This window comes from Elgaria multicarinata, chromosome 1 (genome assembly GCF_023053635.1).
Source record: "Elgaria multicarinata webbii isolate HBS135686 ecotype San Diego chromosome 1, rElgMul1.1.pri, whole genome shotgun sequence".
Lineage (NCBI taxonomy): Eukaryota > Metazoa > Chordata > Lepidosauria > Squamata > Anguidae > Elgaria > Elgaria multicarinata.
The window spans coordinates 69021195-69046557 of NC_086171.1; the positions used below are offsets into that span (position 1 = coordinate 69021195).

The 25363-nt window shown below is 40.4% G+C and overlaps 2 protein-coding genes across 9 annotated transcripts in view; one reads left to right on the forward strand and one right to left on the reverse strand.

Moving 5' to 3' along the window:
- The window catches only part of BBS9 (Bardet-Biedl syndrome 9), a 315221-nt gene extending 305031 nt beyond the window's left edge, over positions 1-10190 (reverse strand). For all 5 annotated transcript variants that reach the window (XM_063129782.1, XM_063129769.1, XM_063129775.1 and 2 more), the window contains exons 1-4: positions 10122-10190; positions 7573-7696; positions 6823-6973; positions 5214-5278 (exon numbers count right to left, since the gene is read on the reverse strand). In XM_063129782.1, coding sequence (XP_062985852.1) covers positions 5214-5278; positions 6823-6973; positions 7573-7684 — 328 coding nt within the window. In that variant the 5' untranslated portion in view covers positions 7685-7696; positions 10122-10190. The remainder of the gene's footprint in view (positions 1-5213; positions 5279-6822; positions 6974-7572; positions 7697-10121) is intronic.
- Positions 10191-10623: 433 nt separating this feature from the next.
- Positions 10624-25363, forward strand: part of NT5C3A (5'-nucleotidase, cytosolic IIIA) — a 30259-nt gene continuing 15519 nt past the window's right edge. Inside the window, exons 1-2 of one of the 4 annotated variants that reach the window (XM_063129878.1) lie at positions 10624-10680; positions 23113-23219. In XM_063129878.1, the coding sequence (XP_062985948.1) occupies positions 23118-23219 (102 nt within the window). In that variant the 5' untranslated portion in view covers positions 10624-10680; positions 23113-23117. Of the gene's footprint in view, positions 10681-11240; positions 11407-22539; positions 22626-23112; positions 23220-25363 lie in introns of those variants that run through there. The other 3 variants (XM_063129871.1, XM_063129863.1, XM_063129855.1) reach the window with 3 other exon arrangements.

Genomic DNA, 25363 nt, shown 5'->3' on the forward strand with positions numbered 1-25363 from the left:
GGAAAACATGCCCTCTGACCTTATAGTCCTGTCCTCTGATGCCAGCTGTTTGAGCGGGATCAGGGAAAAACAACATGCACTTCTTCACAGGCATTTGTCTTTTAGTAATTATTTCACACGCTTCAGGACTGAACTCTGCCATAAAGCTTCTTCCCAAGCCAAAGTCTTGCCTCAAATTAAGCTATGCAGTTAAATCAATTATTTTTACCATAGTTTGTCAAAGTATGAATGTGTATTGTTGATAAGAATTCATTGTATTTCATAGAAGTGCTATTTCTAATATCTGTGTATGCTGACTTTAAGTGATCAGTAACAGATGCGATTAGCTCTGTTTGTGTTGAGAAATAACTTCGAGTAACAGAATATGTTCTCGGAAATAAGGAAAAACATTCTTGGAAATGTAGCAAGGTTGCCACAAGTGCCTCGGTCAAGTACTAGAACTAGAAAGCTGCTTAGCATAGCAGAGATGCCTTTGGCCACCTAGATACTGTTGGACTCACTCACATCACCCTGACGATTGGCCATACTGGACGGGGTGAGAGGAGTCAGAGTTCAATAACATCTGGAGGACTGCAGGTTGTCCGCTCTTCCCGTACATAGAAAGATAGAATCTTAGGGAAACATTGGTCTACTTTCTCAATGATATTCTACCTTTTCAATATCAGGGAGCTTTTGAAATGTGGGGTATTCAAACATGCCATCCTTCCTCTCACAGTATTCGAACAAGATGCAGTCCAAAGAGGTCTGCCACATTCATTTTCTGAACATTGGAATTAGCCATCACTCTGTTGATGCCCTAATTAATCTATAAAACAATATGCTGATCTTGGCCACTAATACAATTATCCACAGGTGTCCTTTCCAGATGCTTTCCACAAAGACTTTAGACTACAAAAGTACATTGCTAAGTGTACTGAGGCTCAGTTTCGACAACACGTTTCTCTACGCAGTGGGAAAACTCCACTCAACAGTTGAGTTTGTAGGAGGTACTCCCCACACAACATGTTCTAACTCCACCGCTCTGTGATTGTGAGCTACTGTGTTATTATTATTATTATTATTATTATTATTATTATTATTATTATTATTATTATTTATTTATTTATATAGCACCATCAATGTACATGGTGCTGTACAGATTATACACAGTAAATAGCAAGACCCTGTCGCATAGGCTTACAATCTAATAAAATTGTAGTAAACAATAAGGAGGGAAAGAGAATGCAAACAGGCACAGGGAAGTGTAAACAGGCACCGGGTAGGGTGAAGCTAACAGTATAGAGTCAGAACAAACTCAATATTTAAAAGCTATAGGGAAAAGAAAAGTTTTTAGCTGAGTTTTAAAAGCTGTGATTGAGTTGGTAGTTCTCAAGTGTTCTGGAAGAGCGTTCCAGGCGTAAGGGGCAGCAGAAGAAAAAGGACGAAGCCGAGTAAGGGAAGTGGAGGTCCTTGGGCAGGCGAGAAGCATGGCATCAGAGGAGCGGAGAGCACGAGCGGGGGAATAGTGTGAGATGAGAGAGGAGAGATAGGCAGGAGCTAGACCGTGAAAAGCTTTGAAGGTCAACAGGAGAAGTTTATATTGGATTCTGGAGTGAATTGGAAGCCAATGAAGAGATTTCAGAAGTGGAGTGACATGGTCAGAGCGGCGGGCCAAGAAGATGATCTTAGCGGCAGAGTGGTGGACAGAGACTGTGAAGCTGAGTAAAATCCATTGCAATGTTTGATTGACAGTTCCTCCGCCCTCTGTCCTCCCCTGGTCCTCCTGATGGTATCCCATCATCCATTGCTCAAAAAAACCAATCCTGGCAGCTCTCCTACAGCAGTACTCCCTCCTTTCACTACTCTTGCCAGGGAACTCTGTAGTCAGTGGGAAAAGTCAACTCAACGCAACGGAAAACTCCACAGAATCCTCCACACAACATGCCATACAACTGTTGTGCAGGAATCCTTGTCTGCACAGTGTGGATATTCAGCGTGGAGTGTTTTCCCAAAAGACTCCACCATTACATGGAGTTTTCCCTCCAGACAACACATTTCTCAACAGTGGTGTTAACTCTCCACCGTGGAGTTCTAAAACCACTGTTGAGAAACATGTTGTCTGAACTGAGCCTCTGTCTCATGACTTCTCACAGATTCTCACCAAAACTTGACGCACTTTTTTACAGGTCTGCATTTTTTCTTTTTAGCTCTTAACTCCAGTTCTCTGTAGGAGCATAGTTGCTTGGTATTATGAAGCATTTCATTTGACATGGATTGACATTTTACTATGTGTTGTTTTTTGCAACCCACCCCAAGTCTAAGATTTATTGCTAGTACCTCAAGTTTTCAGGTTAGGATATATATTTGCTATTTATAATACTAGTCTCTGCTGAATATCTCAGATAGAGAGTTCATACTATCATTCTTTAAGGCAATCAAAATTTGAAGCATACACAACTTCCACTTCTTTAATATCAAAGAATAAAAACTAAAATACAGTCATTTACTAGGGGGTTTGCTATTCATTTAGGAAAAATAGTTGTAAGTTATTAAATGTCATTTACTATTCTGGGGGGAAAGACTGAGCAAATCTCTTCTCTTTAGTTTTATTGTACATCGTCAAATTTAGACAGTTATGATCTACACTAACATTCTTTCAAATCTTTCACAAATAATTTTGTGAATCCCCAGGTTCATCAAATTTCAATTATAGCCCTTTCCTTGCTTTAATACCTTTAACTGCTATCCTTTGTACTCCTTTTCAGATATATTACTGGGCTATCTTTCCATATACCAAAATTAAGACAATCTTACCTTTTACAATCTACTATAACACATTCCAATCAAAAATTTTCTCACTGCATTTCTTTATTCTTTGTTACTATAAAAGTATTCTTTGGGTTTGTTCAGACACTACATTAAGCCATGATGGTTAAGCATTTTGAGCTAACCATGATGGCTTGGCGTGTTGTGTGTAGGGCATTTTCCCAAACCATGGAGGCTACATAACCAGTTTAATCACCCTCACTAACCATGTGCTGCAAAAGGGTTAGCTGCCGTAACCATGGCTCAACATGTTATCTGTCAAGTCCCCATGGTTAATCCCATGGTTAACCGAGCACAATCATAGAGCTGCCATTAATGTTGCCACTAGAGGCATGAATAAACTTGTGTAAATGGAAATTATATAGCTGCTATTTTCATAAAAGACCTTTTATATAGAATAACAAGCCGCCGTTTTTACACATAATGGCAGCTCACTAAGGGGATGGGCAGCTGCACAGACCCTTGGCTGGAAGGCCTAGATTGTGGGGGGAGAGTCCATTGGACTCCACCCCTGTATCGGACGCCTGTAACATCCCTAGCGGGGAACAAAGATGTTTTCAATCACACACTGTTATCAGCACAGTGACCTTGAGCTCTTCATGCTCCCAGGTGCAAACATCTGCAGCCACCGTGTAAAAACATCCCCTCTGACCAGCTGATGGCAAAGAGTCAAAAAATCCTTCCCATGGTTCTCCAAGCAATTACAAAGCAGCGGTTACTCATGCATCCTGCAGCAGCACAAGGAGAAGCTACACACTCAAGGTGGTGAGGGAGGAGAATGGTTAGGGAGGGTGGTTAGGCAGCGTGGTTAGTGCACATGTAGCAGGAGCAGTTGCCATGGTTAGTGCTAACCAACATGCAACATGGTTAGCCTAACCCCTCTTCCCCAAGTTACCTCTGAACAGGTCTATTGTGTTCACGAATAACACTAAGCCGTGGTTTATTTTAACCATGGTTTGTTGCTTTAGCCATGAATTGTTTTTCAGACAGGCAAACAAACTGCAGCTTGTTTTCTCTATTTCTTGTTAACTCCCACTTATTTTGTGAGTCCTTCAGAGAAGTTTTATTTTCAGGCTCCTGTGTTTCAGGGCAGGCAGAAGCATAAGCAAGCCAGGGATAAGCCACAGTTCTGAGTTTAGACATCATGGCAAGCCAGACTTCATAAGCCAACAAAAAAGCATAGGTTCTATTTGTGGTTTGCAGCTGGTTAACAAACCATGGTTTGTTTGTGGGGATGAGTTAACACACAACAACTCAGATTTCAACATACACCACAGCATGGTGTTATCTGTGAACCAGGCCAGTGTCCTATTCATTATTTGATTTAGTTTTTATTCCACCTTGCAGAGGAATTGGGAACTGAACTTCCTGATATTTCCATTCTGTATGTTGAACTGGGATTTTATCATGCAAAAACTATATCAGTATGTTACACTTTCTCAGACGCACAGCAAAATGGGTTAAAGAGAACTTGTAAAATGCAAAATTCAAACAGAGCTACCATTAAATAAAATTTGATAAAATAACTAATCCATGCACAAAATATAAAAAGTAAAATTTAATATATATATATATAAAATTATAGCCGGATGGAAATTAAACAGTCCACAAACATAGTGACATTACTTGTTTCTGATAGTCGTATAGTTGGCTATATCCACCTGTTTCAGACACGTTTCCACTCTAAGGGTCTTCATCAAAGGGCTAAAGAATTTTATCAAACTATAGAATGTAAGCCTATGCGGCAGGGTCTTGCTATTTACTGTTTTACTCTGTACAGCACCATGTACATTGATGGTGCTATATAAATAATAATAATAATAATAATAGTCAAAATCACTAAAAAAAATTGTTAAGTCAATTTTACAATTCAGACTAGAAAGTCACTCTTGCACAGCTTAGCTGTTTTGGTCAATTTATGGATGCATTAAAAAGCATTCCCTTCTATCTCATAACTGAAAATATATAACTGAAGCATCCATAAACCAAATCAAAACATGAATCTGGCTTTCAATAATGCTCTGCATGTAAAGAATCGTTGCATAACAGACACCAACAAATGAGATAATTATCTATTGGAAGCTTTCCTTGAGTAAATAAACAGTGTTTAGAAATCCCTTCTTCTCAGGCACAAATTAGGTAAGAAGAAATACTTCTCTAGAACCAGTGACATTTATTTGACCTATCCAATAGTTACTTTTAAATAATACAGGGACAAAAATAGTAATTTCACCAAGAAGGCAAGCACCAATTCCATACTATGCATCTTTGTATAATGCTTAAATTAACTTGGCATCAATAAATCTGGAGTTAAGAAGTGTATATCATATTTTACTTGGGGGAGAGAAGAATAGGGAACAGAAAAGAAGTTGTCATCACCACCTGTAGGTTGTTGTTTTTTTTATTACCTGAGACAGCATATACACACAATTTCTTGCAGTGCAATACAGCCAGATGAAGCAGTTCTGTACCACTGTCAGGAAAGAACAAAAAAATGTGAATAAATTTGTAAGCACCGTATATAAGCCAGTGATAATACTGCTAAACTTTGGTAAAGCATCAGTGGCACATAATATATCTAAAAGAGCTTTAACACTCAACATCTGACAAATCATGTTTATACCTGCATACTTATGCCTCTCAAGTTCTTATTAACGTCCCAAAAATATTTTGTCTTTGCAAGCATGAGAAGTAAACAACTCATCTACCCTTTTATGATATACATGTAAGGCTGTTCTCTACATGGAGAAAGAGGACACCTACATGATCTGACTCATGGGCACCCCTACAACATTCTAACAACTATCTAGTTGTAACCTGAGAGCACTGACAAACATTCATTGAAGAGTTAATAAAAAATTAAACAGCTTACAAGTTGGTCTATATTAATTACATCAGCACCATATTCAAGAACCATGTTAACATTCAAACTGCCCTCTAAATACAAATTGAAGTTATCTAGTGATTTTAACCAGGCTTTCACGGTTTGGAGGATCAGGCTCATGGAACAGGCTCATGCACTTCCTTCTTCACTTTTGTACACAGATGCCCTCCTTCATTTCTTGGTCTTCTCTATTCATAGCTTGCCCATGATTTCTGAATTGGGCAAACTATTGTCAACAAGAACATCTGAACCATGATTTGAAGCCATACTTAAAATAGGCTTGCAAGAGATAATTTGGAGGTTAGCACTAATAATGTTGCAAGGAAAAGAAATTTTGTGAAAAAAACTTTGCCCCCTACAAAATATGCCCCCTTCTTCTGATTACAGTTCTGGAGGCTTGCAAAACAGGACGAAAGATCATCCATCCATAGACATCAGGAAGCATTGCTCTTACATTGTCACAGAGTAAAATCGAATTGGCTATGAGCAGCTGTGAGGTCATAATGCTGGCTATGTGATTCCCAATTGGCTGGATCTCAAAGGAAGCAAAAAGAAAAAGAGTACAAAACAGCTGTCAAGAGAGCCAACGAACAAGAGCAAACCAGTGCAAACAAATATGAGGGTGAGGACAGAAATCTTTTGGAGAAAATTATCCCCTCTCAACTCTTTTTTGTGCACCACAAATGTTTGACCTATTCCTAGCACTAATCATAGTTGCCCGGTTTGGCAAACTACAGTTAAAGGGAATTTGGAAATGGAAAAAATAAATCAGTGTAAGATAGAAGCCCACAGCACACTCCTAGTCCTGCAAACGATCGTTTGGAGGAACATCTGATTAGCCATATAAGAGCTAACAAAATTTATTTGTTTTAAATTATTAATTTTATAATGACTACTTTAGTAGAGTTCAGGTCAATAAACTTATTTTTAAGATGGAGGATGACTCTATGAAATGAATGTGCCAAAATCCATATTTTGTTTCTAATATAATTGCTACTATATAAGCCCAAGACACTTCATAAAACGTATCTAGTCAATCCGTAGGGAAGTAAGTTAGCACCAGTGATAAACTCGCTCAATCCAAGTCTCCCAATTAGCATCATCATTAGCAGCAGTGCTGACTGTTTACTTACGAAACAAATTTTCCTACTTCCACCTGCAGTATTGGTTCACATAATTGTACTTCCAAGAGCAAATCTTCAGCTTGCATAGCATCTCCAGGTTTTATAGGATGGGGATTATAGATTCTAAGAGAACCCATATAACTGCCCACAATTATTTTATCTGAAAAATAAACATACCCAAGGAATTAAAGTGAAGCTTACACAAATGTTCCTATGCTTTCCTACTACTTGTATACAGGACAGAGCTTGTATATGCACAGCTATATGGAAGTAAGCTCCACGGAACCATGAAACTTACATCCAAGTAATGCAGATAAGGCAGTGCATGTGTTTAGTTACCGACTTAAAGGATGATTCTAAACATGTTTACTCGAAATTAGGTATCTCCAAGCTTTATTGGACACATTTCCCAATAAATATGATTGGGAGTGTAGCTCCACCTTGCTAAATGCCATTTAAGGTACGGGAGGTGAGAAGGGGAAGTGGAGCCATTCCACCAGCCCTGCTGAAAGACTTATTTTTCCTCTTCCCTCCCCATTCCTTTTTCCTTCTGTGTTGTATTATTTTAGATTGTATGCCTGCAGGAAGGGTTTATCTTGTTTTACTGATTATATGTAAGACACCTCACGAGTCCTTTTGGTTGAGAAGGGGCATAAAAGTACTTTAAATAAAGCATTTCTTTTTAAATTGACAAATATAATTTGATAATAAAGTTTCAGAATATTTGTATATACATCACATCTAACAAGGCCCACTTACCTTGTGAGTTGCTGCTATTGTCAACATTTGCAACACATAAGCATCCTTGATCAAATTCTTCTTTGTTGCCAACTATTGTAGACCACCACTCACGGGCTTTAAATAAAGACATTCTCCTTCAGCCCTAGAAGAAGAAAAATGGCTGGTGCAAAACCTGTATTTACTGTATACTGTTTTTAATAAACACTTAAACAGACCTAAGTATTAAGTATTATGCATCATAGCCAAGATAAGAGTATTTTTCTTTTAAATACCATACTAAATGATGGTTGTGCACCATGCCTAGCCATTACAGAGTGCCCTCTTTCTTAAACAGGATTTTGTACCAACAATTTGGAAAGATGAATTATATTTACCCTATACAGAAAACATAAGCTCAATGGGATGAAGTCAAAACCAAAATGCAGCTGTTGCTACTGTATCATGCAGACAGAAAGACAAATTGAAATTCAGCATGGTTAACCCATTCTCCAGTGGTGTTTTCCACTCCATGCCATGTCACAAGCTGCTTTTTAAAACTCAGGAGAACTTCAAACGCAGCTTCTAATGCAACGTGGATACTATTATTGAAGTGCAGGATTAAAACCTTGTCAAGTGAATATGTAAGTCCTTACAACCCTTGAAAGAATTGCTGGATCACAGCCACAGCATATCACATTTATTCATACTTAAAAACAGCAGCTACACATGCCAAACACTGACATACATCACAAACTGCAACTAAACAGTATATTCAGCACACCTCTCATTTATTAAACAAAACCTTCACACCAGTATAATCAGTACAAAAGATGGGCACCATTCTAACAGTGGAGCACAGTGACTGCTGCAGTTAAGTAAATTTAAGTTATGGTGTGTCATTTCTCCCTCAAAGGGACCAGAACAATCCATCTTTTCCAATTATTACAGCTTCCTTCAAAAACACCAGGCACCAGGTTGTTGTTGTTATTATGTAAACTCAGGATCCAAAAAGCCATGTGTGAAGTTCCATATGTGTAGTAGCACTTTCCTGTCTCCTCCCCTCAACACTGTAGCCTCTCATGTCCCTTGAAAAACTATTCCTAAAGATTGATAGAAATAAGCTTCCACATGACACAAAGGGGTTGAGTTGAAAAGGCAGATTTCCATCTACAAATGACTTTTTCTGCTCATGTTTAAGGCTATTTGGATCACTGCACATGTACACTGATGATGCTATATAACATATAATCATTCCCTCCGCTTCCAATACTCATGCTGTGAAGTGCTGTTATTTATGTAGTCAAAACAGTGCCACCCTTCATATCAGGGAGGCATCTGAAAACTTGGGGAAACACCCTAGGATTTCAAAACCATGAAAAACCTTTAGGAAATAAAACCTGGTGTGAGTGTGTGTGTGTGTATGAGCGCGCTAAAAACAGCTGAATGAGGTCTGAGCATGCTCAAAGGCCACAAACTACTAGCCAACTTCTGGGATGGGGGTATGGAAGACCATGTGAGAGGGTAAATAGAATGGAGTATGGCTGGCTGACTGGAACAGTCAACAGTACTCCATGCTGTAACATGTTGCTGCAGGTCACGTATTTAATACAAAAACAACAAATGGCAAACCAAGACTATAGGGTGCAATTCTACCCCTCAGCAATGGCACAAAAAGCTGCCATTGACTTTAATAGAATGGAAATGTAGTCAAAAACAGACAGGCATCTAGTACTTTACCGTAATCGCCTTGAAGTTGCCCTTGTGACACAAGCTAAGGAACTCAATCCAGCAGGACACAAATAGGTCGCTCTAATACCTGCCTGGACTGCAGTTATCTAGAACATGATGAAGACAAGAGATTCAATAATCCTTGCCTCGGCCTAGCAAAACTACGAAAGCAAATGCAAATGTTTTAAGCATATACACCAAATACATAATAATTTTGTGTGCTTCTCCAATACTTTTCTTGAAAAATACCCTTACACCTGTTGCATCAACATCTAAATCGCAATCCAGTTCCTTAGGCAGATATAGCTAAAATGTCACTTGCCATAAAGAGTGCAAAAGCTTTTTAGGTATAAGCATCCATAAATTATTCAGCTGACAATAAAGACAAAGTCCTTCCAAGTGCTAAATATTATTCTGTATGAAACAGCACTGTCCACAACAGACTACCGTGGATATTTCCTACTGATTCTAATTTAGAAACAGTTTACACTAACAGTTACAAGTACATTATCCTACCCATGCAAGGGAGTTATTTATAGACAGTTCACTTACTTATTCATGCACCCCAGTCCTTAACATTTTTACTGAGAATTCCCAATGGGACTTATTCCCAGGTACAGTGGCAGACCTGTAAGCACCATTAAATATGCTGGCATTTCCTTCCGAATAGAAATGCATAGGACTGCAACATTTCTTCTGGAGTAAATCCCGGTGAACTCAGTAGGACTTACTTGTGAGAAAACGTGTATAGGGGCTGACAATATCACAAATAACAGAACGTCTGTCTTCGACAATATCGCAAATGACAGAACGTCTGTTTTCTACTACACAAAACATGAAATTGAGCTCCTTTTACTCACCCGACTCGTCCAGCAATTGGAAAACCTTTTCTCTTCCCTCCTGTGCCCACCCACCCCCTTTCCCCAAATTCACAATAATGCAGAAGCAGCTACAGTCCGCTCAGCGAGGCTTGATGGGGGTCGCGCGCGTGCGTTGGACATGAAGGAGAGTCTCTCTCGGCCCCACAGAGTTCAAGAGTTCTGACTGTATAGGATGTGCTAGTTCTTGTCATAAACGCCCTCCCTGGGACAGGAGCGTGTTACGGCAACCCATGACTGAGATAAACAGGGCGGGACACAAATATAGAATAAGCTTTCTCAAGCAGGTTCTACAGTGAAAGAGGGAGTCTGGATCAAGAGGGGAAGAAAACCACAGGCACTAGCTAACCGGCTCTGGCCCCCGCCGCCATCTTTGCTCCGGTTGTCATAGCGCCTCAACAACCAACGTCAGCTCCGCCCCCTCGCCGTTCTCGAGGAAAGACGCTTTAGGGAAGTGGGCGGCAACAGCTGCCGCCGAAACTGTAGCTGTAGTAGTCTAGGCGGCGCGGCGTATGCCGGGAGTTGTAGTCTTGGCAAAAAGGTAAGCATGGGTGGATTAATGGCAGGCTGGATTGTACTATTCTGTATCAGAGGAGAGGAAATGCCGCCCCCCGCCCCAGCACCGTGAAACGCTCGCCCTCCCGCATCCTCTTCTAGTTGTTAGCGTCCATTTTGTAACGATGAAAGGGATGGTTTCGTTTGAATTTAAATAAGCTGCCTGGAGCAAGACAAAACACAAGGGGGAGAAAGAGGCACACGCTCCCGTGGTTTACAGTGGTTTCTCCCATTAGACCAGCCGGTCATTTCCTAATGGTCTTCATCCTCGCTCAACGTAACTGTCAAGAGAGCGTTTCTAGGATCAACCGCCGTTCATCTCGTCGGGAGGCCGTTGGCGGGGCGCGCGGCGGCGGTTGTGGGAGCGGGGGCGGCCGAGGCGGTAGGAAAGAGAGAAGAGTCGAGCGCTGCCGCGGTGGTGGTTTCCTTCCCCGCTTTGGAACCCAGGGACGAGGCTGGGGCCGAGAGTGGCCGGTGGTGCGGCTGCCTCCAGCGAGAAGAGCGCGCAGGCTGCCCTTCGTCGCCTCCGCTCCACCCCTAGCCGGCTTCGAGGACGAGGCGTGAGCCCGTCGTCATGGACAAGAGCGCCGTGGCCAAAATGGGAGCGGTGGCTAGTGCCAGCGTGTGCGCCCTCGTCGGAGGGGTGGTCCTGGCCCAGTACATCTTCACCATCAAGAAGAAGACGGGCAGGAAGACCAAGATTATAGAAATGGTAGGCGCGCTTTCGAGGGGCGCGAACTGCGCGATCCTTTGTGTGTGGACTCCCAGGGGTTCGCCCAAGGAAAGGGGCGTCCTATGGCCGCCGTCCTGTGCACAGTTTCTAGGGACTTAATCCCACAGAATTCAGTGGGATTTAGTTCTGTCTAAACATGCTTAGGATCGGGCTATAGTCCTCTACACGTGCTGATTTGGAAGTCAGTCCAAATCAATGGTGCTTTCTATACGGAGTGGTTCGGAAGCATTGGGTGCGTATGGCTACAACCCTATGCACGTGCCAAGTTCCAGAGACAGAGTGGGTCTGTCTTCTGAAGCTTTTGTAAGACTTGAGAATAATTGTTTTTTTCTGCTTTAACATTTTCCTGACCATAGCACTTCATGCGTCTGATATCAAGAGTTTCAGGTTTTCATACAGTACATATGGTTTGTTTGTGGCCAGGATGGAGGGGTGGGGGTTATAAACTGTGAGGTCAGAAACAAATTAAAGACTGGTAGCCACCTGCCTCATTTCCTTTGGCAGGGGCTCACGGAAAAGGACCCCTGAGGATGACCTTAGGGTCCGGGCAGGTACATATGGGAGGAGGCATTTCTTCAGATTACCTGGCCCCAAGCCGTTTAGGGCTTTAAATGTTAATACCAGCACTTTGAATCGGGCTCAGACCTGGACTGGCAGCCAATGAAGCTGGAAAAGGACTGGCGTAATGTGGTCTCATCGGCCAGTCCCTGTTAGTAAGCATGCTGCCCTGTATTGTACCAGTTAAAGTTTCCGGACCGTTTTCAAAGGCAGCCCCACATATAACGCATTGCAGTAATCCAAACGAGAGGTTATCAGAGCATGGATAACTGTAGCTAGGCTATCTCTGTCCAGATAAGGGCGTAGTTGGTATATCAACCTAAGCTGATAAAAGGTGCTCTTTGCTACTGAGTTCACCTGTGCCTCAAGGGACAGTTCTGGAACCAAGAGCACTCCCAAACTACGGACCCGATCCTTCAGGGGGAGTGCAACCCCGTCCAGGACAGGGCAAACATCACCTCGCCAGACAGATGAACCACCCGCTAACAGTACCTCCGTCTTGTCTGGATGGAGTCTCAGTTTATTAGCCCTCATCCAGTCCATTACAGTGCCCAGGCACTGGTTCAGAACAGCCACTGCCTCACCTGGGTTTGATGAAAAGGAAAGGTAGAGCTGGGTATCATTCGCATATTGATGACACCTCAGTCCACATCTCCAGATAACCTCCCCCAGCGGCTTCATGTATATATTAAACAGCATAGGGGATAAGATAGAGCCCTGTGGAACCCCACGGCTTAGGAGCCACGGCACAGAGCAATAATCCCCCAGCACCACCTTCTGGAATCAGCCAGCCAAGTAGGAGCGGAACCACTGCAATGCAGTACCTCCAACTCCCAGCTCAGACAACCTATCCAGAAGGATACCGTGGTCAATAGTATCGAAAGCCGCTGAGAGGTCAAAGAGAATAAACAGGGTCGCACTCCCCCTGTCTCTCTCCCGGCAGAGGTCATCCCACAGGGCGACCAAGGCAGTTTCCATTCCAAAACCAGGCCTGAAACCCGATTGAAATGGATCTAGATAATCCGTTTCATTCAAGAGTGCCTGGAGTTGTCCTGCAACCACCCGCTCAAGCACCTTGCCCAGGAAGGGGATATTAGCCACCGGCCTGTAGTTGTTAACATCCTCCGGGTCCAGATTAGGCTTCTTCAGGAGTGGTCTAATTACCGCCTCTTTTAAAGAGGCCGGCACCACTCCCTCTCTCAAGGAGGCATTTACAACCTCCTGGACCCAGCCGGCGATCCCCTCCTTATTTGATGTAATGAGCCACGAGGGTCAAGGGTCAAGCACACAGGTGGTCGACCGGACTTGGCCAAGCACCTTGTCCACATCCTCGGGCCTCACTAACTGAAACTCATCCAGTAAAACTGAACCGGATGGCTCTCTGAACGCCTCTACTAGTGGAGCTGCATTAAGTGTGGTGTCCAATTCATGACGAATCTGAGCGACTTTATCTTCAAAGTGCCGTGCAAACTCGTCACAGCATGCTACCGAGGGTTCCACCATCTCTCACCCCTGGCCCAGAGTGTAACAGGCCACGAACCACTCGGAAAAGCTCCGCCGGACGACACTGAGAAGATGCAATGCTGGTGGAAAAGAACTGCCTCTTTGCCATCCTCACCGCCACAGAATCATTACCTCCTCCCAAAAGAGGCCCATTCAGTGGGCCATTTTGATCCCACTCCTTCTCCTGCATACATCAGGAGATAGCGGCAACCTCCATCTTAAAAAAGAAGTCGGACTTACTGGGGTGTTTTTTGTCATGTGAAGAAGGCTAGAAGGGGCAGGAGATACGCAGGAGGCAGGAGACATTGTGAGAGGGACATTGTGTGCATTAATTGACTTACTACTGCTAGGATATGTGTGTTAGCAGCAACTGTCTCATGGATGTCCGCTGTTAATAATGTCATTGCCACTGTGTCAGTACTTTCTGTATTTAATTTCTTCTGATTTCACTGTTTATCATAGGAACATAGGAAGCTGCCTTTTACTGAAGTCACACCATTGGTCCATCTACCTCAGTATAGCAGTGGCTCTCCAAGGTTTCAGGCAGGGTTTTTTCCAGTCCTACCTGGAGATGCTAGGGATTTAACTTGGGGCTTTCTGCACGCAAAGCATATGCTCTACCACCGAGTTACACCCACGCACCATATGTAGTGTATAAAAATCTGAAACTCAATAACACTTCATGCAATTTATTAAGTGGACTATATGCCATGAAAGCTTATGGCATAATAAATGTGTTAGCCTTTAAGACTCCATTGTTTTTGCAGCAATAAACTAATGGCTACGCCATGGAAATTTTTACTTCTGAGTGAACGTGCGTATGATCTGGCCGAATTCCTATGCTCACTTACTAGGGAATGAGCTTCATGGTAGTTGGTAGGATTCACTTACGTACAAACATTAGGATCAGGATGGTACCCAATCCTGCGCATGTATACACAACATACTCCCCCAGAAAATGTGCAGGGATTTCAGTTTGAGTCTAACTCTAATTATGTGGGGTGCTTGTGTTTGCAAATAAGACTTTTTTTTCAATCTGAGAATCCCTAGACTTTTAAGAAACAAGTTTTGGGACAAAATACACTATTTCTTTACTCTGGTTTAATTAACTGAGATTGCCTATCTTTTGCATTCATAAATGTGGAACATCAATTCATATACCACTCATAATTGAAAGGATGAAAAAAACCATGTCTACTCGCTTTAACCACCACAAAAGCATATGATTGATCACTGAATTTGGGTTAGTACTTGTTTTGAAATGTCTTTATGGAGAGGAAAGAGATGCTAAGTTACTGTAGCAGCCAAACACAAATCAGCTTCCTCAGCACATCACAGTCCAAAACGCACATCAGTTAGTACATCCTAATTTAATTCAATCTTACCATAACTTGCATGTTTAAACAGCAGTTAAGAACGTAAGAGTCATGTTGGATCCGACTAAAGGGCGATCTAGTCCAGCTAAGGGAAAAAAGGGAGAAAGAGCACCGCAAAGGGGTGTGGAAAGAGTGGCTGGCTCTGGTGCTGTTCAGGATGATAAGTGTAGGCTGGTATTTGTCAAAAGATAATATTTTTATTTAAAAGTTCAAGAAGGCTCAACGTTTCGGATCGTCATGTTTATGTTCTATAATATGGGTGTTGTTTTGTATATTTTACTATACTATTATAGTATTTGTATTATGTTTCAATTGTAGCTCCTGATGAAGGATCTGATGATCCAAAACGTTGAGCCTTCTTGAACTTGAGCTAGGATATTCTGAATTAATTTATGCTCAGCTCCATAATGTCAAACTTTAAAAAGAAAGGGGCGGGGGGAGAAAACCTTGATATTGGCATACATCTGAATTATATATCCCATGCAGTGTAGACAGGTGGCTTCACTGTCAGTGGGGCTGTGAATCCACTCTGGGTTTCAATCAGAACTCTTGAGGATCTATTCAAGATGCTGAACCTTTCCCCAAAATAGGTTCCGCAACTTGGATAGCTCCTTTAAACCAGAGTGAATTCACAGCCCCACTGATATTGAAGTCACCGGCCTCCACTAATCCCATGTTATTAATTGTTGATCACAAATTGTACATGTACAGCCAAAATATAATTCCTGGACTCTATTCCTTGATGGCTTTGGCCACGTTGGAGCCTACTCATTGAAACAAATGGCAACTAGGTTCAGCATAGGAGTGCCATCCTATGCATAACAAACCATAAATAATTGCCCCCTGAGGGAATAGCAGTGTCTGTAAGTTTGGTTTATCAGTTCGGAAATCTAACCAAATCATAGTTAAATTTCCTTAATCATTGTTTGGCATGATTAGGATTCTAATCTTAGTAAAAACAAAAACCTGCGCATTATTGTTGATTGCCATACTTGAATTCCCACTTCTTGCTCTCTAAAGAAAATTACTTAGTTTTATTCCCTTGACTGTTGTTGCAAACCTGGTTAAGTAAATCTTAAACTTCTGCTGGAAAAGATGGGATTGGCAAATGTTTATGCTGCTGTATTCTGAAACAACAATGGAAGCATTTGTGAAAAGATTGAAGCACCTGAAACCCTTTGATTGCAGCCTCTTGCGATAATAAACAAGTGCAATTCTGTTACTCTGTGGGCTGAAGACCAGTACCTCCTATTACGTTCATAGGGAGCAGGGTACAATCAAGACTCAAATTGGGCTAAAGGCTTTGTTCTAAGACTGTATATCCTTTGAATATTTGTGAGCAGTGCAGAGAGATTATTAATATTTCTAAACTTCCTCAAAGGTGCATGGGCATTCAAGTTATTGTGTAACAATCAGATGTATCAATAAAATATGAAAACCTAGTGCATATTAAAATTAAAATAACAAGATAGAAATTGAGTAAACTATTAAATGCTAAAAAAGAATAGGAATTAAGCGCTGAAGCCTGATACAAGAAATATGGGTGGAATCATATCCAGATAGTCACCAGACTCCGAAATCGAAGGCTGCTCACTATCCTATGTGGGGCAGCTGGAACACAGAGGGGATCCATCTAGGCAGGGCTTTGGGGAGGGAGAAGAAAGGGGCCTGGAGACCCGATAGGAAGCTGCATAAAGCAGCTTCTGCAGTCTCCTCCCCACCTCAGGGACGTGTCCCCTTTTCACACTTTCCATGCTCCATTTTTGAGACCCACATGTACTGCAAGAAGGTGGGGCCGGTGGTTTTTGGGCTCCCATTTCAGTTCCCAGAAACCGAAGAATCCATGTTTGTAAGTCTGTGTGTCTTTTCTTGATCTGCTTTGCCAGCAGGTACATAGGATATCATTAGAAGAGGAAAGTACTAGGCTGTATTTGGGGATTCTTCCAAATACCTCTTGCCCCTATGAGCTGCACTGAGGAAAAACTCAGCAGGGCTTTCTCCTATGCAAGCTTGAGTGCCTATGACAGCAGAGAACTAATATACAAGAGAGGCTGGATTATGTACACTTTAATAAACTGATGTGACTTCATTTGGTATTTTACTTCGATTATAATGACTCCTGCCTGTGTAAAAGGGGGAAAGACTGCACACAGGCCAGGGTACTGAGCGAAGGGGTATGCATGCGTATGTATGGAAGGATGGCCGAAAGTGGCCATGTAACTTGTTTGGGCAAAGAAGGCAGCAGTGGTTGTAGGAGAGGGGGATGACTATGCCCAGAGAGAACTGCTAGAGTGCAGAATGAATTGCCCAGTTGAAGTTTGTTGTCCAGGGATAGTGGGTAATGACAAAGCAATCCATTATTATGCAAGGATATGCTGGTCCACAATTTGGCATGCCTCTTCCCAGTATTTCAGTAACTTTTCACTAAATATTTCTGCTCTTTGGAGTTTCATCCCACAATATCTCTCTGTTGGACTTCGTTCCAATTAGTGTGGAAAAAGTGATGGCTTGAACATACCAAATTTGTTTGTTCCTTTCTTAAGTAAGTACAAAGTCTGATTGTGTTTCTTTGTGTGGGTTATGACTTCTCACCATTCAAACTAAAGCCAGTTGGCTTATTTATTTTTTAAAAGGAAGTGGTATTTTCAATTGGCTGTTGTTGTTGCTTTGAGAAATGGTATTTAGTACATCAACTTTGTAATCTGGTGTTTTGAAATAATACAGGTTATGGCCACTCAGTCCTAAATATGTCCCACTTACTTCGTAGTAAGACATGTAGGAGTTCAGCCTTAGAAAGCCTAGGGATATCACTGCTGTGGGAGGACTAACGGTACCCTTTGGACTGCCCTAGTTTCTTTGTAAACTGATTCTTTCTAGAGTCTTGATAGTTACTACAAATGTGCTGACTTATAGTTGCAATTTGAGTCACAAGTGAGAAAGGTCATTTTGTTGGTTGAATGTAGATGCTAGTATCCCTGTGTCTGTTGACTTTTGCAAATGTGCACTCATTCGCAATGTTCCTGGAGAACTACACTTTAAAGACTTGTGAGCTACCTTTAAGTTGTTCATTGAAAAGCCCCCACCCCGCCTCAGATATACACTCCTCAAATATTTTGCTCTGAAATTGTTGCATAAGGCTATAGGTGCAAGGCGGGTAAGCATCCAAGATGAACAAGAGAGAAATGTCTCAAGATGCTTTATTGTGAACAAGCCCAACATGTTTCTGCCTCTTTTCAGGGAGTTGCAACAATGTCTGCAGAAATTATTTACAACAAGTTGTCTTGTGTCCAATTTCTGAAGACATTGTTACAACCCCTTGAAGAACGCATAAGAGAAAGCAAGAGGCTGAAACGCGTTGGGCTTGTTTACAATAAAGTTGTCCAGAGCATCCTGACATCTCCCTTTTTCTTGTACATAAGTCTGTAGATCAGTGATATTCACTATTTTTTAAGCAAGAGCCACTTTATTTCCAGGTACTGCCACTGAGGCCTGTGCATTGCATCAGTGCAGCTAAAAATCACATTGTTCTTTGACTTTTGGGGGGGATCTACACAACGTCTTTTAAAGCGCCTTAAAGCACTTTGAAAACGTTTTGAAAACTGTATATGCAGTGTGTCCTGGGCCCCAACAGTTGTCAAAACTGTTATAAAGCGCTTTAAAGCAGTAGTGTAGATCCCCCCTTGGTCTCCTCCCCTCCCATAGGTAATTGGTTGTTTTCTCTTGTGTTCTCCTCTTCCCCCAACCCCCATCCTACAGATGAGGAGCAGCAAGTCTCCTGATTCCCCATTCCCAAATCCTCCTCCAGTAGCCCAGTTCATAGCAGCTGGCCCACCACTAAATTAAACAACAGGGTAAAGCTGGAGACCCCCTGCTGAATGAGCAGTTGAAGTGACCAGGAACCACTAGTGGCCCTCAGGCCTTGCAATGAAGAACACTGCCTCTAGATTCTTTATAGGAAATATATCTTTTAAGTTAAATTTTCTTCACTCAGGACTATTCACTGTTATTCCAAAAGAAATAATGTCAATTACATTTTCTGCATAATTCAGAAACCAATAGCATTTACTTTTAATATTAATATAGATTCAAACTTTTTAAAACATTTGGCATCATTCTATACAAACAGTTCAGTTATTCCTAGAATAATATGTAATATGAGGAATAACGCCTGGCAAGTAATTGGATTTTCTTTGTATTGAACTGGAGTGGATGTGGTGGTATTTCTTTATTTATTACATTTCTATGACATCCAATACCCAAAGCTTGGGAGGTGATTAACAAAAGATAAACCGTTAAAATACAATATTTTGTATTTCCCCCCCTGTTATTTTCGCACAAATAATCGCTACAAATTATCTTTATTGCTGTATTAGTCTGATGCCTTTAAAACTTATTATGGTTATTGTCCAAGGTAAAGTAAGTATTAAAGATGTCTTAAGATTTTCTCCTCCTGTTTTTTTGATCTTCCCCAAGTAAAATAAGTACTAAGGCAGATTGGAAAGTGTTCACAGAACTTTGCTGGAGCCAATGTTGTTAGCTGTTTATTTCCAGTCTAGTTTTGCATTATTTCAAATACAAAAAATACTTATTCTAGTACATACATCATAACCTTATACATCATAAAAGAACAGAGGCTGCTAGTTGAATTTTAGCATAATCTTTAAGATGGTGACAAAGTGATTTGATACTTAAAAATCAACTAACAGATTTGGACTCCTTTTTTCCCTACTTCACTTCTAGGGAAAATCTGATCTTATATTACAAAAGACTAGATAATATTTTGAGGATGCCTTAAGTATTATTCTTAATGTGTACATGGTCTGCTAGGATTTTCAAATATAATTAAATTGGAATATAAATAAGTGGCTCCTGCTATTTTGTTTGGCCGTGAACACTTTTATTTATATGTCCTGGACTAAAGCGTTACTGATATGGCATGAACTGCAGTATGTTCATAATGGCTGTTTAGGTTACTTTCACTGGTGTTAGATTTAAACTTCAGGTGGTGTTTGGGTGTTTTTTCACAAAGAAAAATACTATAAGGTCTTGGTGAACATGTCTTTTAAATTCAAAGGAAATTTTCCCATCGAAAGTGATTAAATGTTTTTTAATACTTGGTAGAAAAGTTTCTTTTTAGCCCTCTTATGCAAAAAATAAATAGCCCTCTTCAATCTTATGAATCATTCAAACTTTTGAATCTTATAAGTGATTTTTCCCCAGAGGCCTTTGTTGACACTGGAGAGTTATGTCTTTCAGCATGCATTGGGAGTTAGTCAATGTCATGGTAGGTTTGTGCAGGGTAAATCAACAGCTGGAGTATGTATTTTCCAACCCAAGGTCCCCGAGATCTGTTGCTAGAGCCAAAACTTGGTATTGAGCTGTTTCTGGAGTCCAGGGTAAGGACAAGGGCTTAAAATAGAGCATGAAGTGCAACCAGCAGAAGATAATGCTCTGTTAACTAAGCAAGGCAGAAGGCCAAGCTCCTAGTATAAATGTCACACTGGTCAAACCAGAGGTTTTCATAATGCTTGCCAGTTGCAGGAGCTCATACATGCTTGCCCCTGTTCCTTTGCTGTTCCTTTGCTGTATCTGAGTAGGGCTCAGAGATCTGAGTACACACAGTCCTAGATAACTCACCATTGGTGTCAGCCCCTCAGGCCATGATGTTCCTAGTTGAAGCCCCAGAGACATTGCACAAAACTTGGTTAAGCTCATACACACACACACACACTGTGCAAATTTGTGACTTTGCATCGCTCTAAAATTATTTGATTTCAGATCAAAATAGCAAATGCAGATTCTAAAGTCTGGTAATCTTTAAACTAGGTTTCAAATAGTGATCACTTTTAGGAATTAGATTTTCTTAACAAAAATAGGATTTCAGAAATAAGGGGAGTTGAGTTGCTTTTGTTTATTCCAGTAAGTTATTCCAGCCTTGCTGTGGAAAATTTTCTAAAGGAGACTCTTTGTCTTGCCACTTTTTGTGCAGATTGGCCTAATCATGAAGTGATAACCTCTTAAACCTTTCGACCTTTTGCCTACATCTGAAATTTACCATGACTTCAAATTTCTGAAATATTCTTCAGTGTTCAACCTGTGGCATTAAGAGACTTCCCCCCAGCCCATCATATCAATTTCAGTATGTGGTGCTGATAACACACCACCTTTATCATTGTTTACAGTTCTAAACTCTAGCATACTCTGAAATCCTATGGTGGCTGTTCAGCTTATGCCATGTCGGTTTATCATCATACCTTATAGTTGACAAAGATTTAATTTGACACTGATTCACTCTTGAAAAACTTTAATAAGTGTTAGTATGAAGAAATTAATATATGGGGTTTATTATTAGAAATCTTACAAGCTAATAATCTTGTCATGGGAAATTTTCTTTATTTTCAGAAAAACCTTTGAAATGTAACTCTGTGCCATAATTTCACCTGAAGCATTCCTATAGATAAATTGTAATGCTGATAAACCTCTTTAAGTATTCCTCTTGTCAGGGATAACTCTGATTTAACTGTTATGAATTTTGAAATGTCCTCATTATTCTTAGGGCAGAAGCTATACCCTATATACACTCTTTAAAAATACACTGGCTTTGTTTACTATATCGCTTCATTTCATTCTTGACAGAAAATGTGATGTCCTTCATTTGAGGCATTTTGCTCTTTTGTTATAGCTTCTTTTAATGACAGTACAACCTATCACTTGGAATAGTGTAACCTGCTGTCATGGAACTAAACCCTCAGTTCAAGTGAAGAAATGTTATTTGAAAGTACACATTGCACACACACACACACACACCCATGTTAGAATTTACCACCTCAGAAAAAAGGTTGTACTGTCTTAATAGCAAATCACTTGTGCTGACCCTAAAGGTGGATTCAGCATGCATCTTTGTGGGTAATATGAATAGGGAGAGTTGTCTGCAATTGCCCTCATGGACATCCCAGGGACTACTGTGCCAAGTAGCTTTCAAGCCTTCTGCTCTTTGACACGGCCGTTCTGCTGTTTTCATGTGGAGGCTATTTCAAATGCTTCTCCATCCACTCACCTGAGCCATTATTGTGCTCAGGTGAGTGGCTCCAGTTGATGGACCTTGGAATTCTAGTGAAAAACAATGATGTTCTTACAAACCTGAAGTCTGCTCACCTTTGCTTTAACCTAAGGTTGGGTTTTTTCTAAATTTGCCCTTATTGTTTTATACGTGTTGAAAGCAAATTGGGTCTCCTTATTCAAACCAACCTTCTTAACTTCCAATTCATGATTGTAATTAGAATTATTATAAATATTTATTAAAGATTTTCTTCCTCTCTTGTCAATACTCTAGGCAGCTTTAGCAAAATAAGATGGAAATATTATTCATTCCAGTAAGTCTCACAGCAAGTTAGAAAATATTTATAATACAAGGATTTGATTTTTTAAGTAGGATTTTATTTTCCATATAAGTGCCACCTCCTTGTGACAGCAATCCCAGTTTGCCAGCTGCATCAGTCAGAGCTGCCTGTTCTTTGGAGGGCTGAGGTTGTGTTGTTGGTGTTGCAGCAGATCATCTGTAAATCTGACAGGCCAGATTGTTGAGCCGTGCCTTCCTGATGTACGTCACAGGGCATGGTGTGTGTGTGTTGCCCAGGGATTAGTCAGGCTGCTTTTGGAAACACCCTCAGCTGCACCTTGTGCTGCTATATTAGTGTTTACTTAGCAGGAAGAATTTTCTTTTGGCTGCTGCAGCAGCAGCTGCCTCAGCAAGCCCGTCCGGTAAGTTGTAAACAGAGCTACTGCTTTCAAGACAGTATTATCAGCTTTGTGGCATTTTATCTTATTTTGATAGTTTGCTACAGATTCTAAAAATCATGCAGTGCAATCCTGTACATCTTTGCTAAAAAATCATGCAATGAACAATCCTGTGTTCATTGTGTCTTATTCCCCAATAAGTATGCATAGGATTAAAGCTTTATGTTGTAATCCTATGCACACTTCCTAGGAGTAAGCTCTATTAAACACAATGCAATTTATTTCAAGTAAACATGCATAGGATTTAGTGTTTTTAAATACAAATTAAAAGAAAAAAACATGGATTTGTGGGTTGATGATTGAAAACTGTTTATAGATATGAATATATGTGGATAATTCAGGAAATATTCAGATTAATCTCTGTGTATACCATATTTATACACAGAAATACTGAAGATTGGCTAATGTGGCAGACCATTTCTTAAGCGGTTTGCTTGGTTTTTGTTGGCAGCCTGTATGCAAGCCCTGCATCTCTGGAGTCTGCTTGTCATCTGTGCTGCTGCAGTAGGAAAGAATCAAGAACAGAAGAAGAAAGAGTGCCCTAAGCTCAGCGCACAGGTACTCTATCATTTTTTAAAACCACAAAGGATAATTGACAATCCCATTATCCAAAAAGATCCACAATTTAAACAGCACATTTAAAAAATGTTTTGTAAGTGTTGCAGATCCAAATTTCAACATGGTTGTAAGCCTAGAGAGTTTTGTAACTTCAACAAATGTTCGAAGCAAGACTCTTAAATGTGGCAATTCTGTTTTAAAAACACTTAACAAATATTCTTCTTTTTTTAGATACATTTTTATCTTTTCGTTCATTTATATTCATCATGGCTATCTAGTTTCGTTTTAGCTCAATTTGCATCTGAGCACTTTACAATTGAGTCTGAACTACATTTCCATCCATTGCATCTTGGCATCATCAGTTAAAATAAATTTAGTTATAACAAATTGTGTGTATGTTTGCATTTCAGTAACTTACAAATAAGAAAAGTTAGTAACTTTAGGCCATTTTAAAGCAATGGAATGTCATGTTTTCTCTTTGGGGACAATTTAGAATGATTATAAAAAGCCATTTTAACAGAACCAGTCACTGAATACAATTTAGAATTTAAATTCTGCAGCTTTATAATCAATGTCTATGGGATTCAGTTAAAACTTTACTTTTTTTTTGTCTTACTTGTGTATGTTTTGGTTCAAGATTTGGGATATATGACACAGTCAGATGCATTTTTAAAGCAATAAGGATAAGTAATTTTAAACTGCTGTCAAAATTGGCACTGTGCTTTGTTAATCGTCTGAGGAAGTTGCTATCTTTTCATCTTTTAACTGCATATTATCATCACTGCAAAAAACCTTCATTTTACGTAGGTTCTTTTATAGTCTTGTTAATGCAAATAAGCAGGGAAATGGCATGCATCCCCATGTTTTCTCTTAGTCTATGATGTTGTTTACAGATTTACCAGCTGACTACTTTTGAGACTTCCACTCTGATTCTGTACGTTTACACTTGCAAGTATGTCCCATTGAGTTCAATGGACTTACTCCCAAGTAAGTGTGTGCAAGTTTATTGCTTTAGAATTCAATCCTATCCTGGGCTGGATCTGTTGCACTACAAACAGAGCATCCTGTGGCAGATGAGTGATTAAAAGCTGTTTGGTTCCATCACGCTTGCTATTATAAGCAAGGGGAGAATGCCTTGCTAACAGCAGGTGCAAAATTCTTCTGAGATTGGGAGCTGAGGGCCAGAGAAAAGAAATTCCCCAGTTTTTAGACCCCAGGACACCTGCCACAAGTCGCCCCTTGCTTATAGGATGCTTCTCTCCTGTAATGAAGCATCGTGATTGATTAGAGCAGGAAGAGTCTGGACAATCATGTTCAATCTTATGTTCTGCAATGCAAATGCAGCCAAGAAGTACTAAACCACACTGCAAATTTTGGAAAATATACATATTTAAGTGAAACAGATCCTTATCTTCCACTGTTAGTCCTTCCATATTCTTTTCAGTTTTGCCATAATTTGTATTTGTATCATTCATATCTTTCAGAAATAAATAAAAAGCATTATATAAGCTTCTTTCTGATATGTAGTTCTACCAGAAATAGAAATAAAATTTCAATGCAAGTTAAATTCTCTTGTTCATCAGTGGTGTTTTAAGCAGTTCTTCACTGTAATAAGGATTGATAAACAGCTTATAGACTTGGCAAAGAAAGTGAGAACTTTATATTTACCAGTAGTGTAGGCTTACATGGCTATCTGTTTATAAATATACTGCTCTGTTGTTTGTCCTTCCGTAGGAGTCTTTTTCAAGGTGTTTCCAAAACAGAGTCTTGTATATCTACAGTTGTCAATCTTTTAACCGTAGATAATCCTACTTATTATTATACTTGCAGCTAGTGTTCGTCAAAATACATAGCTTAGTATGGATATATAGTTGTAACACCACGTGGTTAAGATTGAAAGACTTGGCTCCTCTATCAGTCTTTAAGTGCTACTCTAATGTATAAATCTGTTCCTTCAGTGAACAAATTCTCAAATCAGAAGCCAGGTATGAATATTTGCCTCTTGAGAGGTATTTCTGAGCTAAATATCTGAGATATTTCTGAAGTGAAGGGATAGGATCGCTCTGTTAGCCAGTTAATGGCAGACCAGGAAAACCAGTTCTTTAATATTGGCATACACAGAGATTTCCTGTGATACGGGACAT